Source organism: Eschrichtius robustus, chromosome 2 (genome assembly GCF_028021215.1).
Source record: "Eschrichtius robustus isolate mEscRob2 chromosome 2, mEscRob2.pri, whole genome shotgun sequence".
Taxonomy (NCBI): domain Eukaryota; kingdom Metazoa; phylum Chordata; class Mammalia; order Artiodactyla; family Eschrichtiidae; genus Eschrichtius; species Eschrichtius robustus.
This window is the reverse complement of record NC_090825.1, coordinates 172,338,134-172,353,125: the sequence shown is the minus strand read 5'-3', so window position 1 is coordinate 172,353,125 and position 14,992 is coordinate 172,338,134. Positions and strand designations below refer to the sequence as shown.

The 14,992-nt window shown below is 47.2% G+C and overlaps 1 protein-coding gene across 4 annotated transcripts in view; it reads right to left on the bottom strand.

Moving 5' to 3' along the window:
• DNMT1 (DNA methyltransferase 1) overlaps nucleotides 1-14,638 on the bottom strand; it is a 42,277-nt gene extending 27,639 nt beyond the window's left edge. The window contains exons 1-8 of one of the 4 annotated variants that reach the window (XM_068537035.1): nucleotides 14,404-14,638; nucleotides 6,636-6,672; nucleotides 6,006-6,113; nucleotides 5,600-5,816; nucleotides 4,703-4,781; nucleotides 3,499-3,577; nucleotides 987-1,021; nucleotides 495-597 (exon numbers count right to left, since the gene is read on the bottom strand). In XM_068537035.1, coding sequence (XP_068393136.1) covers nucleotides 495-597; nucleotides 987-1,021; nucleotides 3,499-3,577; nucleotides 4,703-4,781; nucleotides 5,600-5,816; nucleotides 6,006-6,113; nucleotides 6,636-6,672; nucleotides 14,404-14,582 — 837 coding nt within the window. In that variant the 5' untranslated portion in view covers nucleotides 14,583-14,638. Of the gene's footprint in view, nucleotides 1-494; nucleotides 598-986; nucleotides 1,022-3,498; nucleotides 3,578-4,702; nucleotides 4,782-5,599; nucleotides 5,817-6,005; nucleotides 6,114-6,635; nucleotides 6,673-13,834; nucleotides 13,988-14,403 lie in introns of those variants that run through there. The other 3 variants (XM_068537033.1, XM_068537032.1, XM_068537034.1) reach the window with 3 other exon arrangements.
• Nucleotides 14,639-14,992: the final 354 nt, after the last annotated feature.

The window sequence follows — 14,992 nt, the reverse complement described above, 5'->3', positions numbered from 1 at the left end:
AATTCCTTCTCCTACCCCCTCCCATGGGGGTTCAGTGGGTACATCTGTATTTCACAGAACCTTAAACTCTGATTTTACAAAGGAGCTGGAGGTCTGGGGAAGGAACTCGTCTGATCTCAGTTAAGAATGCAACTTTATACCTGGACGATACTATAGCACTTTAGCACCTCATGTGTTTGAAAATGAGACCTTCACAAGGACCTCATGGGCAGGAGAGGCAGGCAGGCGAGGGGACAGACTGAAACTCTGTGACTGATCAAGTAGCAGAGGTCCAGCTGACTTCCAGGCCTACCGCTGATTTACTATCACCAGAGCCAGGTAACACACCTTCCACATAGAGAACCAGAAGAAAAATGAGTTTGAAGAGCATTTTGGATAAATTCAAGGTCATTTTGATCGTTAGTGAAAGTCATTCTGTTCCTACACGCTCCCCACACCCTGACCCCCCTTCCTAGAACCAAATGGGTTCGGAGATTACGGTGGAAGTGACAAACCTGGAGGTGACCAGGCTTTACTTTATCATCTCTTTCTTCTTCTTCCACATGTGTTCCTGATCTTACTCTTCCCGGTTCTTCTGCAGGGAGCGGTCCAGCAATTCTGTCAAGCAAAATCACACACCCTAAGGATGACTTTCACCGACTCCTCCCGTGGAGGCAGTTTTCAAAAGGTCTTCCTTCCTACCCACCGCCCCCAAAAATCAATCTTCATCTCAGGAGCCCTGAAAGGCACATATTACCTCAACATTTAATATTTAATACAACCTTTAGATCTAGTTCTGATAACGGCCAGTTGCCCCCAATTCACTCTTTGCAAGAGAATTCTACCTGAATCACAAGGTTAATAATCTGACTGCAAACTCGGCATCCTTAAGCTATCTATGGTCACCCTGGCAACTCACTATGAAGTTCTTCTTTTTAGAAGATTTCAGAAAAGTAATTTCAGTCATCAAGATTACATATTGCACAGAAAAGGTTTATTATTCTTACCGTTCTCTGGATGTAACTCTACGTCTCTTTTCCTCCTATGTGGAGAGAAGGGAAAAAGAGAAAAACAGTATTTCAAAGGAAGATCAAAACCAAAAGCATGAGTCAAAGTATTAAATAAATACATTTGATGTGGTTAAAAACAGGGGTTGGGGGGTAATCTGGGTTTGGGGGAGATCTGGGCAACCTTCAGCCTGGTGTTGATGTCCCACCACCCTCAAAACAAAGAGAGGCCCAGGAGCTGGCCCGGCACACATCCGGGCACTAGAGGTCATCTAACGACGCTACGTAAAGTCAAAGATCCACCTCATGTCAGGAATGTGTTAATACTAGAAAAAAACCGAAGTAGTAATTTGGGATTCACATCAGGAAGTGACGATGACAACCTAAGCTGGACACCAGCTCTTCTCTGATGAACACCTTAGTACACTGCTTCCCTACGTTCACAACACTTGCCAACTCCAGGATATCTGTACTTATGTATCTAAGAGGGATAAAAATATTGTGGTGATGAAACCGATCTATGTCTTGTTTGAGGTGGAGGTTACAAGAATGCTTGCATGCGTACATGTGACTATACATGCATAGTGAATAAAGTCTGTAAATTACGCCGATGTCCATGTTCTGGTTCTGCTATTACAGTTATGTGAGATGTCACCATTGGAGAAAGTTGGGTAAACTACACAGAACCCCTGTACTACATTATACGGAATTAATCTGTATGTGTATATATAAAATTCTGCCTCCAGACTCCCTTTAGACTTGAGCTACAACATCAACTCTTCCCCGGGTCTGCCTCTCTTGGCCTGTCCTGCATACTTCAGACTCGCCAGCCTGAAATCGTGTGACTCAGTTGCTTAAATTAATCTCATATATACAGACATCACTGGGTCTGTTTCTCTGGAGAACCCTAAGATAGATTTTATACTAATATACTACAGTAATCTATACATACATATAATCTGAAACAATATAGAAGAAACTAATGAATGCTCGCCTCTCAAAGGAAGGACAGGATGGAGAGGGGGGAGTACCACCCCTAGGTACCAAACAGCCTTTTGTACTGTTTTACCAAATGCATGTATTTAATACCTGTTTTAAAAAACATAGTGAGATCTCAAAACTTTAAATTGACTAAAGTACGATTCTCTCTGTAGTACTACTTATTTGACCAACACCACCTGATAACACCGGTGTGGTGCACTGAGCCTTACTCTAGCAGATCGGGATAAACCCTGTTGTGACAAGTGTTCATCCTCCAAGTCCCCAAGGCCTCTCACACACTGCCCAGTGAAACTGCTTCCTGCTTGGGAAAGAGTGCCCCAGTTCGTTTCTTCAGAAGCTTGAAGGCTATGTAAGCCCTCCAAAAGGTTAGAGAGCAAAGAACAACTCTAAAACTGGCACATTTGTTTAAAAAAAAAGACTTGTCAATATTACAAGAGCCAGCTTGCTTTCCCTTGTGACACGTTTTCTTAGGAGGCAAGGGATGTGGCCGTGTGACTTGGACAAGCTGTTTCCCTCTGTCTCAGTGTCCCACCTGAGAGTGGGTAGTCTGACTAAACTTAATTACAGACATGTGAATAAGGCTCATGAACAGTGGCATCTAATTTCCAAAATAAAAACAGGAGAATGGGTATGTCTTTTACAACAGGACGTCAAGTCCACTTCAATGATATTGGTAGCCTTGAGTCCAGTGCTTCTCGCTCAGTGCAACTGTGCCCCCCAGGAGACATCTGGGAAAGTCTGAAGGTGATTTTGGTTGTCACAACTTGGAGGAGAGAGAGGGAATGTTACGGGCACCTAGTGAGTAGAGGTCGGGACCTTGCTAAACACTCTAGATGCACAGGACTCACACCCACAGCAAAGGTTTATCTGGCCCCAAAAGTCAATGCCTTGGTTGAGAAACCCTGCCTTAGAGCAAACCACGGATACTCATCTTTAGCAGGTAACAGGGCATTTACTACCCACTTGTAAACCTACAGACTTCCAGACTTACACAGCTAATCCTGTGGCAGGACTGAAATAGATAGCATGTGACCATCTGGTATCTAGGTTTGCCCCTCAAGTCACATGGGACAGTGCTAGAGACTGACATTTTCTATACTGGAGGCCTTTGGCAAGCCGCCAGTTTTCTAACCTAAAAAGTCTAAGCAGCATTATTACAATACACATAATAATATGACAATTCTGCTTTTATAGAGAAGTCAGATGTGGGAAAAGAGCTTATCTGACATCAGAAGCAAATGCTTTAAACACATCACATCTGCTGGTTTGACTGTCAAATCTTGACAGCTGGAGAGGTAGGAAGGTAGACAGGAGAGAACAGACCAAAGTTACGGGCCTGCTGAGTCCTCAGGTCTAACCATAACACACTTCGTACTGCCCTGGGTCCAGGGATATGTTCTAACACCCTCTCAGTCACTTCCGGTCCATAGACAGACCAAGTATAAATTCACAATTACCAGCAAGTGTACCAAAATAAGGCAGAGTTAAGAAACTCAAACGCGAGCCCTACCTGGTCTTTTTCTTCTTCATCGACAGAATCATCTGATTTTGCTTTTTCAGCGTCTTCCTCAGGTTTCCGTTTGGCAGGGCTGTCACACACAGTAAAGCCAACTGTTAGCTCAGCCAGACCCTAGTCCTCCAGTGGGCACGAAACAACTTATATTACTCCCTACCAAGAGTACCCTCTGTTTGGAAAGATTCAGGGCATGGACACCCTCTTCCCTCCAAGGAGAAGCCCTTTCTGCCAGGACGTTAAAAGAAGCTTCGAGCTTAATGTTTCTTTGGATGACAGGTTTAGAATACCACCATTTTGCAAACCTTAAGAAATAATGGATCTAGACTTTGATCAACGGCTGCTAGAATCACCGAAGAGACATTACATGCCTCTGATGGACAGCCCCATGCCATCAATGAAGTCTCACAAAATAAAGCTGGAATCTGATCAAGACTCTAGACCTAACTACCAGTTTACAGAAAACTGGAGACAAGGGAACACATTAACCACCAAAACGATGCAGTCAGCCAGACCTAGAAGCTATTAGACAAAAGACCTATTTTCTTTAAATAAATGGCAAGAAAATAAGGAATCTATAACTTGAAAGGCTTAAGGAGCAAATCAACCAAACTCTGTTACACAAGGGGAAGTATGAACACTGCTATATATTTGTTAGTAAGGAACTGTTACACTTTATAAGGCATGTTTTGTCTTCTTCAAAAGACTGTTTGCTAGATGTTAGCAATTATAGCAAAATATGAATAAAAAACTTGTCAGAAAAAGAGACCTTGTCATCTAGAAATATCGTATTTGTGGATAAGATGACATGTCCGATTTGTTTCAAAGTAATCCAACTGGGGGGACATGGGTGTGTATGGAGTTGTAATCCATTTGGAATAATTCACTTGGAGCATATGGGGGTATAGATGAAACAACAGCCAGGAGCTGTTAACTGTTGTTGACACTGGGTGATAGGTACACAGGGGTTCATTTTACTATCCTTGGTAATTCTGTGTATGTACATTTGAAGTTTCCTATGTTAAGAGTAAAAATGGATGAGGTCTTCAGAAATGCTGTTCATGAATGTCTAATAACAGAATATCAAAAGGAAAACCTAAGCAATGTGGAATTACTAAGTTACATCTTACTAATTCTATACGTGTTTTACCAAAAACAGTTGGCCCCTAAAATGGGGGCTGTCCATTCATTATATACTGACCCCCTTGTGAAATGAGATGTGATGGTGGTCTGCCTGGTAGTTTGCCTTGTAATCCTGGGGCTAGATGAGACTTCAGCTGCTTAAAGAAAAAGAAACAAAAAAGCCACTATGAATAAAGAGTTCACCGCGAAGGTACAGTTCTTCAGCATTACCAAGCTGGTGCAGAGACCAGGTTCTGAGGATTAAGTATCCTTCTCTTCTTATTCTAAGCAACCACCATCTTGATAAAGTCATCAAATTAGCACCTGCCAGTCTGCTGGGCCATTTTAACACAAGCTCTTGTATGAGGGGCCCAACCCTGAGACGGACAAGGAAACAGAACCTCCGCTTATTTCGCCAAAAGATGAAGTGGCCAAGCACCTGACCTGAGCTCAAGTCCCATGCTCTTATTTTTAAAAATTCCAGAAGAGTTACTCTGACTACAAGCGGGGAAGGAGTCTAAGAATAATGTTTAGCTTAAACAGGCATGTAACTTAGATGTAATAAACATCAGTGGCTCCTGTTATCTTATACCTCATACATTCAACCGCATTTGGGGATCTAATGCTCTATAACTTGGTTGAAGACAAAAATTGCAAGTATATATCTAAGCTAGTTAGAAGTATACACAAGAGGGAATTCCATGGCGGTCCAGTGGTTAAGACTCGGCACTCTCACTGCTGAGGTCCCGGGTTCGATCCCTGATTGGAGAACTAAGATCGTACAAGCCGAGCAACACAGCCACCCCCCACACCCCCAAAAAAGACAAAAAAAAAAACAAAAAGATACACAAAAAACAAGTACTGCCGGTGGAGGGGTTGTGTGTGGGGGGAACAGACAGACCCTATGGCGCCAAGTCTGTCCTCCCCTTAGGTTGTACCAGACTCCAACGAGGTCAAACGAGTCAAGTGCTCTTACATTTTGTTTCTCCATCCGACTTGCTTCTCCTGGGCATGCAAAGTTTGGAAACAGGTTTGGGGGACTTGTTTTTCTCTATTTCCACTCTGCGGTCCTCACCACTTGTCTGGCTCCCGTTTTCTAGACATCCATTCACTTCCCGACTGAAAGCATGAGCTCCGTTCTCCAAGGACAAATCTTTATTTAAAAGGGATTTGACTTTAGCCAGGTAGCCCTCCTACAGCAGGAAAGGATAATTTAAGTAGCAGTGAATGTAAACAAGTGGCAATGAGAGAATAAGGAAACACATGCGCTTCCTTTGTAACTATCAGGTAACAGGGAGAGGTGGGATTATTCTGCCTCCCTGGTCACAGACAAGTTACATGGCAGGAAACGTTTTCTAGCCACTGGGATGCTGAGGACCTACCTCTGATAATTCTTCTTTATGTAATTTGGTTTCCAAGTCACATAACTGATTCTTTATTTCTGTCTGCAGAAATTCACGCAAGAGATTCAATTTCTCCTTCACGCATTCCTAAGGGAAGGATATAGGTTTAGAAGTCTCCACACTCCCAAGCTATGAACTAATGGACTAATACACAAATAGTTACACTGCCTGGTCACATAACAATGACTGAATGGCAGGCTATGCTGAGTCAGCTAAAAAGAAAACTAAATATTCACAAGACATGTTCGTGATGTTTCCACTAAGATCATATCACACCATCTCCAGAGTGGTGAAAAATGGAAAGATTAGAGGTGAAACAGACACATAATAGTGTACTAGAACAAAATTGATTTTGAAAAACAGTGTGACCAGGACAAGTTATAATGCAGACTTGAGGCTACGGAACCCAGACTGGGAAACTCGAGGCGTTACCAAAAGCTAACCAATAATAGCCTATTAGTCCAGCACATTAGACAGAAACATCCACGTTATCCTCAACTTTAGGGAAAAGAGAGCCAATTCCACTTAAATTTGTTTTTATGAACTACAGAGTCTCTGTCAAATGGTCACATTTGATCATAAATTTTGTTAAGGTGGAGATTACCTTACCTTTTCTGTTAAACTATCTCTTTCCAAATCTTTGAGCCTGGGGGAAGAAAAAGGGAAGAAACAAACACTTGTTAAGCAACATTGTCTACCTGTAAGAATACCAGTTTAAAGAACTTAGGAAATAAGTTTAACATGAATGTTAGAAAAAAATACAATGGTTTTTCCCTCCCCCAGTGTCTAGAATGCCCTATTGTAATGCCTACACATTAAGAAGTTATTTTCGGGCTTCCCTGGTGGTGCAGTGGTTGAGAATCTGCCTGCCAATGCAGGGGACACGGGTTCGAGCCCTGATCTGGGAAGATCCCACATGCCATGGAGCAACTGGGCCCGTGAGCCACAACTACTGAGCCTGCGCGTCTGGAGCCTGTGCTCCACCACAAGAGAGGCCGCGACAGTGAGAGGCCCGCGCACCGCGATGAAGAGTGGCCCCCGCTTGCCGCAACTAGAGAAAGCCCTCGCACAGGAACTAAGACCCAACACAGCCAAAAATAAAATAATTAATTAATTAATTTTTTAAAAAAAGAAGTTATTTTCAATATGAATGAGGCCCCCCTTTTGGGGGGTGGTTTTCTGATGGTGGTTAGAGATGATATAGGAGCTCTAGAACATTATTTCTTTCTCTTTTTTTTTAACGTTATTTTAAAGACACTGGGAAAGGGAGAAGCAGGTCACACAGTTGGGGTCCTTCCCAAGTTAACTGACCTATAGGTGGTCTTCCTCCAGTTGGACCTGACAAGATTTCATAGAAGGGCATACAGAGGTTAGAAAGAGTGGACCAGGGTGACAGGATGCTGTGGGGAACAGCCAGCTAACATTCCCAAAGGCCAGGATGGGGTGGTGGCAGCATTCTGAGGAGGAATACAGGGAAATGGAGGAGTCAAGGCATCTGGGGCAGCAGGGGGTGCCCACACACAAGGAAGACAGATGAAGCTAGAACAGTTGGTTGGCGCCTCACCCAAGACCTCACCCTTGCAAATGTTTGTACCTAGTCATTCAGGAGTGCAGAACTGTCATGAGTTTAGCTGGAAAATCATGGCCTGATTTGGTTCTTGAAGATGAGTATCTTGCCTCTTTGGGGAGGAAGGCAGCGAAAAGAAGAAAGGAACAGAACTAGAAGACACCGAGGAAACGGGGAGGCTGCTGTTCCTAGCCTGGGCGCTGACTGTGGGCAGTTGGGTGCGAACAGGTCTAACCAGCTGGGCGAGCGTCCCTCAGCAGAGGGGCAGCACCCTGGGCAGGCGCTGGGCCTCCACCATCTACGGATCCTCCCCTCCAGCACCCAGGCTAGGTACTCAGTTACCAGCAGCCCAAAGGGCAGGAACAGAGCTCTGCCAGGCTGGCCTTCCCAGAGGGCACGTGTAAGCAGCACAGCCAGGAACTGGGCGACAGGCTTTGCTGGACTAATGACATACAGTGGCTACTCCGAGTGCACGTGGATCCTGCTTCTAGCTTCAACCACCACTCCCACCTGTGGGTGCCTACTCTACGCCAGGCCCTGTTCCAGGCAACGAGCTGAGTGACGGGATGTAGGCACCACCAGGCAGGGACCTCATGACTTGCTGGATGGTCAGGAAAGGCCTTTCTATAGAAAAGACTTAGCAGGGACTTCCCTGGCAGTCCAGTGGTTAAGGCTCCGTGCTTCCAAGGCAGGGGGCGCCGGTTCGATCCCTGGTTGGGGAACGAAGATCCCATACGCCACACGGTACGGCAAAAAAAAAAAAAAAAAAAAAGACTTAGCAGCCTCCAGATACAGTGGTAATATACTATATGTCACATATGTTGTGTAACTTAGACTCAAGATTCAGAGTCAAGCTTTCCAGAGCATGTGGAGCCCCTTCCAGGCAAAAGTCATTCTACCCTCAAAGCAACTCAGGTCCTGGGAGAACCTTAGATGAGGACAACTGCAGAACTCGGTACTCACATGCTGCTGCAGGAACATCACACCGACCTGTCTTCAGTCATTCTCCTCACAAAACCCTGGCAAGACACAGCTCCTACCTCAACCAGGTTACCTCAGGTGTCAAGGATAACACTTAGACTGAAGCCCATCAAAGGGCCCTTTCCACAATGCTGACAACTCCTACCTCTGGCCAGGAGACAGATCTGTGGGTCTGAATTCTTTGAAGCTTTCCTATGAAGTGGGATATTTAGCCTGGCAGGGAGAAACAAATCTTCAGAATATCTGAAGTGTCTTGCTCTGTGAAGATTGGATTTGACCTGCTTGGTCGCAGAGTGAAAGGCTGGAGCCCAGGGCAGGCACCGAGGAGCCAGAGGTGTGGCAGGAAGAAGGCTGGCCAGTGCGCTGCTCCTGACACCCAGGCTTTCACTGGAGAGTCCATCCCCTTCCCAGTAAAGCTGGTGACACTACCTCACATCTGCTTTGCGTTCACAGCCAGGAGGATGAGAAGCAGACATGAAGGACCAGGTAGAGGAGTCACAGAGAGCAGCAACCACCTTATAAAAGAAACCCGTAGCTCCCTGCCAGTCTCCGATCCCACGATTCATTCCTAGTTGCTTCCCTCAGAGCAGTTCTTTAAAGGAGAAAAAGATATACATAAACCACTGTGCGGACAAACAGAGTTCAAATCTGAGGCTTCTGAAGAAAAAGGTTATAAACAGCATCAGGAAGGAGGGATCCAGAGACACTGAGAGCTCAGTGGGAACTGGGCAGAGGGAGCTGCCCGAAACAGGAGCAGCACAGAGGGGCGCTGGCTCAGAGTTCACCCAAGAAACCCACACGAGTCGGGCTGACACAGGGGAAGAAAGGCAAGTCCAGAGAGAGGAGGTGGGTGCCAGTCTGAGGGAGGTCAGCAACGTCAGGCTAAAAATCATTGACTTTGCCCCATAGTTAACAAACCACTGGAAGAGTCATGGGGGTGGCAGAACCCAAGGTTATCAGTCATCTTTTAGTAGGAAAAAATAAAGTCAATCTGGCAGAAATATACAACATATTAGACAGGAAGAGATAAGATGTTAAATCACTCTAACATCCTAAACTAGAAATGCTGGTCTGTAATATGGTTTAGCAGCAGGAGCTGAGAACATGCTGGAGAAGTTACAAAGCTCCGTTTACTCTGCCTTTTGCAATTGGCTGCGTGGCAGTTGGTATAGGGCTACCAGAGATAATATTTGTGGTAGGAAGGATAACGGACCACCCCCCGCAAAGATGTCCATGCCCTAATTCCCCAGAACCTGTGACTATTTTACCTTACATGGCAAAAGGGACTTTGCAGATATGATTAAGGTTACAGCCCTTGAGATGGGGAGGTTTTCTTGGATTATCCAGGTGGGCCCAATCGAGTCACTTAAATCCTAGGAGCAGAGAAACTTCCCAGCTGCATCTCAAGCGACGTGACTACAGAAGGGTCAAAAAGATGTGATGTGAGAACTGGCTTTGCTGGCTTTAAAGATGGAGGAAGGGGGCCACAAGCCAACAGATGTCATCACCTCCAGTAGCTGGGAATGGCTCTCGCCTTACAGCCAGCAAGAGAAGAGGGACCTCAGTCTTATAACCACAAGGGACCGAATTCTGCCAACAACCTGAAAGAGTAAGAAACAGGTCCTCCCCTAGAGCCTCCAGAAAGGAATGTAGCCTGCTGACACTTTAATTTTAATCCAGTGAGACCCACACCACATTTCTGACCTACAGAATCAGAAGACAGCAAATTTGTTTTATTTAAGCTACTAAGACTGAAGTAGTTTGTTACGGCAGCAATTGAAAACTAATACGGTACCAGAAATTCTGAACTTTTCGGTGGGGGAAAGTAAGCAGACCATGAATTTTAGGAGTGACATTTCAGTGAATAGCTATCTAGATGGCTATTCGGCAGCTAGAAATTAGAACAGGCTCTCCAAAGAGGCCTCTCCAGCTGGCACCCCCAACTGCTGAAAGCAGAAATCTTAAGACTGGAAGAAAATAAGGGTCCAGGAATTGAAAAGGAATATGGCAGAAATCAGGGAAGAGGTCCCCTGGTAGCAAACAGCATCACAAAAGCCAAGGATACAAATAATTAAGGATAGAAAACCACCTTAAATGAAGAATGACTGGACACCTGGCACAAAAGCTAAGCTAAGGTGGCAGCAAAAAGAGCAAGACCAGGGACTTCCCTGGTGGCGCAGTGGTTAAGAATCCTCCTGCCAATGCAGGGGACACGGGTTCGAGCCCTGGTCCGGGAAGATCCCACATGCCGCGGAGCAACTAAGCCCACGCGCCACAACTACTGAGCCTGCGCTCGAGAGCCGAGAGCCACAACTACTGAAGCCCATGCGCCTAGAGCCCGTGCTCCATACCACCGCAATGAGTAGTCCGCGCACTGCCACGAAGAGTAGCCCCCTTTTGCCACAGCTAGAAAAAACCCTAACGCAGCAACGAAGACCCAACGCAGCCAAAAATGAATAAATAAAATTAAAAAGAGCAAGTCCAGACGATAATACAAGAAGCCAGGCAAACAGGAAGGTTGGAATGATAAGCAGACATACACTGCTTATTAGTATCTGCCTTAGTATCAGGTCTGCATGTTGGTACTTTAAGTTATGCACCGTGCCCCACCCCAATAATAGAAGTGAAACATACAACTGCCACGTGCTAAGCAGTGAAGGAGGTTTCTGTGCAGGTGCTGTTCTACCACGTTTACACCTATCAGCTCAGCCTTCACAAGGCCCCAGTGGAGCAGGCACCTCCATCCCATTTTACAGATAAAGCACCAGGAGGTTAGACGACTTGGTCATACAGCTGGCAAGTGGTGGGGTGGGATCTGAACCCCAGTAGTCTGCACCTCTAGAATCCTAGTGCAGGGGAGAACTAGAAAAGGTAAGTCAGTCTTGCCCTCCATACCTACTCAGGAGCCATGGAACTAGTTAAGAACTTCACGACCCAACCTAATCTAATCAGAGTGGCTAGCAGATAAGAAAGCTGTCATAATTACAAAGGCTAAATGAGTTGTGCAAGGAGGTTGCTAGAATCAATATGTAAATCCAGGCCTCGCTGAAGGGGAAAGTCTGGCATGTAAGCATTCGAGTCTAGTGGACACGGAGCTGCACGTACAATGAATGAGGCAAACATGCTCAGACAACAAGTCATCAACTCCCAAGCTGCAAAGGCAGCATGCGGCATGTGCTGACAGAATTCAACGCCTCATCGCAGGGAAAGGGGACTGTCTTTCTGAGCAGCCTTACGGATGAACAGACACTAGCCAGCATGGTGAAGGGGTAGGTGGAACCCAGCCTCACACTGGTTGCTCTGCACGGTCTCAGGCCCTGAGAACCTAAAAGGTAGCCTGCGTGGTTTGTGAGGAAAAGAGCACAAGATGAGTCAGGCAAGTGGACGGGGATCCCGGACTTGAGGCCAAGTGCATTAGGCAGTGTAAGGGGCAGGAAAACCTCTGGCTCCAACTTATATCGAAAGAGGATCACAGTTTCCACTTATAGAAAGCAGACCTGAGTGGCAACAGAAAGACAAGTAGGAAGACTATTGCTTTTTCTACACAAAGGATGGTGGCTTGGACAGAGTAAGAAAATTCAAGTGGAGAAATGTGGCTTGTCCTGAAAGGCATTATTTTTAGAAGACTTAGGACATAAAATACTTCAAAAAAAGTTAAACTTAAAAACCCAAATGTTAAGAATACTTTCTAGTATCGTTACATGGCTGATGTAACTGTATGAGTTTTAAAAGAAGCTGCCATATAAACACAAGTTAGCATAAGTGACAGAAATGCCTGTGTGAGGACTAGGCCTACATTTTGTTCCTAGAACATTCTACTGAACTTCGTAGTATAATCCATAATATGAGATACCCAATTTTCATGAATCAAAAAGTTACACCTCCGTTTACAAGGAGGTATAAGGGAGTATTTTAAAAGGAGTACTGAATGCCATGTTTATGTGTGTATTTTATACGCTGAAATTCAAAATTTAAGAGAAGCTGTTGAGAGGGTCACATAAGCTGACAATGTCAGTGGTCTGAGGCAGAAACCCAAGACTCTATACCCACAGTAAGCACTTCTCGTTCAAAGTAATATGGAACCTAGGGTGAATGGTGGATTGCAACCCTCACCTAAGAACATTCAAATTCAGCCAAACAAAACACTTGCTCTGGCCCAATAGAAGCCCTAGCTGAAGGGAAAGGTTTTGGCAAGAAGCAGACTTCCGCAGGAATCTTTGCTTCCTTGCTGTTAACGTCTGTGGCAACCACTCTTGAGAACACTTGAGGATTAAATGAGATAATGTAAAGTGTTTTATACAATTAGCAGAACGGGAAAAAAAGCAAGCTAGATTAGTCAGTAATGCTCACATGGGGGGGCCTTTATGTGCCAGGCATAGTCTCATTTAATCCAATACCAGTTTAAAGCCCATGTTAACTGCCCTAGTCCACAGATGTAACTTGTTTATGAAACTTGCCCAAGGTTAGATGAGCCAGTGGAGGTAGCGTTCCCACCATCAAGTTAAAGAAGGCTGGCCCAAACATCTCTGTCCTGGGTCTAAAAGGAAGCCAGGTGCTTCCATAATTCCATTTCCATTTTTAAGTCATGTTATGTCTTGGGGGGGGGACGGATAGGGATTCTTCAGCAAGGCACAGCACCCTCTAACTGGGGTTAAGAAGTGGTCTGACGCCTGGGAGGGAGACCCAAATACCTCCAACACCTACTCTCCACCCCCAAAAGCCCAAATCAGAACTGACTGGCACAACTTTAGGAAACAAGCACAGGGAAATAGGGAAATGGCCAAATCAGGTTCACAAATCTGGCTGGAAGTGTTCAGGGCTGCTCGAGGCTCCGGCGACTAGTGCTCCAAGTGAGGTTTGCAAGTTTCCGGGAGTGAAACTGATGCCCTTCTGGAACAAGAAGCCTGGGCCCAACGGGTCTTGCCGCCGACCCCTGTGCACAGATTAGCTAAGACTGGCTAAGTCCCCGATATTAGCTGCTGCCCCCTCACTCCCCCTACACACACACAGACACACACACACACAGACACACACACACACAGACACACACAGACGGAGGAAACTGCAGCCAGTTCTCCCTAGCAAGGCTTCCTTGATGCCCACGGCTCACAGGCACCGATTTACTCTAAGAAACCACTCGGCTTTCACGGCGTCCGAGCCCTAGCCCTCACGGTATGTGAAGAGTTCCTTGCAGAATGCGCCTACCCTAGCCGTATGAGATGATGGAGGGAGCCCCCAGAGGAAGACGGGGCTCGCAAACCTGAGCCGGCCGCGCCCGTCCCCCGACCGGCGACATCTGTCTCTGGAGGCTGCCATCGGGATGCGTGGCGTGGGGGCACCGAGGGGACCCCCCCCCCAAAATACCCCCGGGGACCAGGCCGGCCCGACCCCCTCGAGAGGACCGGGCACCGGAAGTGGAGGCCTTAGTGCCCGGGCCGAGGGGTATTCTGAGGCCGCGGGCTGCCCACTTCCTGCGCGACCAGGCTGGCGGCAGGGGCTGGGCCTGAGGCTGCTCCAGGAAGGGGATCCCCAAGGCGAACCCAAGGCTTGCTCTACTTTGAAGTCAGAAGAGACCCCCAAGTTTCTAGTCACCAGGGAGCTGTGAGAGGGCCTCGGCCCATTTTGGCGCCAAACGGCCAGGGGCGCGCGCGACCGGAAGTGCCACCCTGCCCGCGCCAACTGCCGCCGCGCGCCGCGCCATCCCACGCATGCGCGCCCGCCTGTCAGCGGCGGCCACGGGCTACCCGGAGGGGAAACGACCCCCACCCCCACCCCCACCCCCAACGCCGTGCAACCCACCCCAGGTTCGCAGTCCCCCGCAGCACCTACCGCCTGCGGACATCGTCGGGCAGTGAGAAGGCCCGAGAGGCCAGCGCGGGCACCCGAGCTGGGGCGGTACGGGCAGGCATCTTGGAAGGTGCAGCAGAGGCGGCGGCAGCACAGGCAGCCCTGGCTTTTCGCGCGGAAACCGATGGGGAGGGGCGGTGAGCGGAGGCAGCGCGTACCATCCGGGCCCGGGCGTGGGGGAAGGCGGGCCGTACCACACGGAGGGAGGCCGTACCATCTGTGGGTAGACGCAGTGAGGCTGGCCGTGCTTAGGGGCCGCGCATGCGCGGGACGGGAGCGCACCCCCGCGTGGAGCAGTGGGCTTGTCCAAGCTCCTCCGTTTGCTGGGAGCCTTGCCTGAGACATTCATTCATTCATTCTTTCCCCGCATGCTAGGGATAAAATGAGGAACATCCTCAGGGTGTTCCAGTGTGTGGGCACTAGAGTTCAAGTCCTCAGTTCCAATCCCACCTACACCTATTTGCTCACTATGACGACCTTGGGCAGGTCATTTGGACCCAGCTTTAGTTTCCTCATCTGTGAAAAGGGGCTAATAGCACTTACTCCAGAAAATGTTGAGGATGCACAAAAT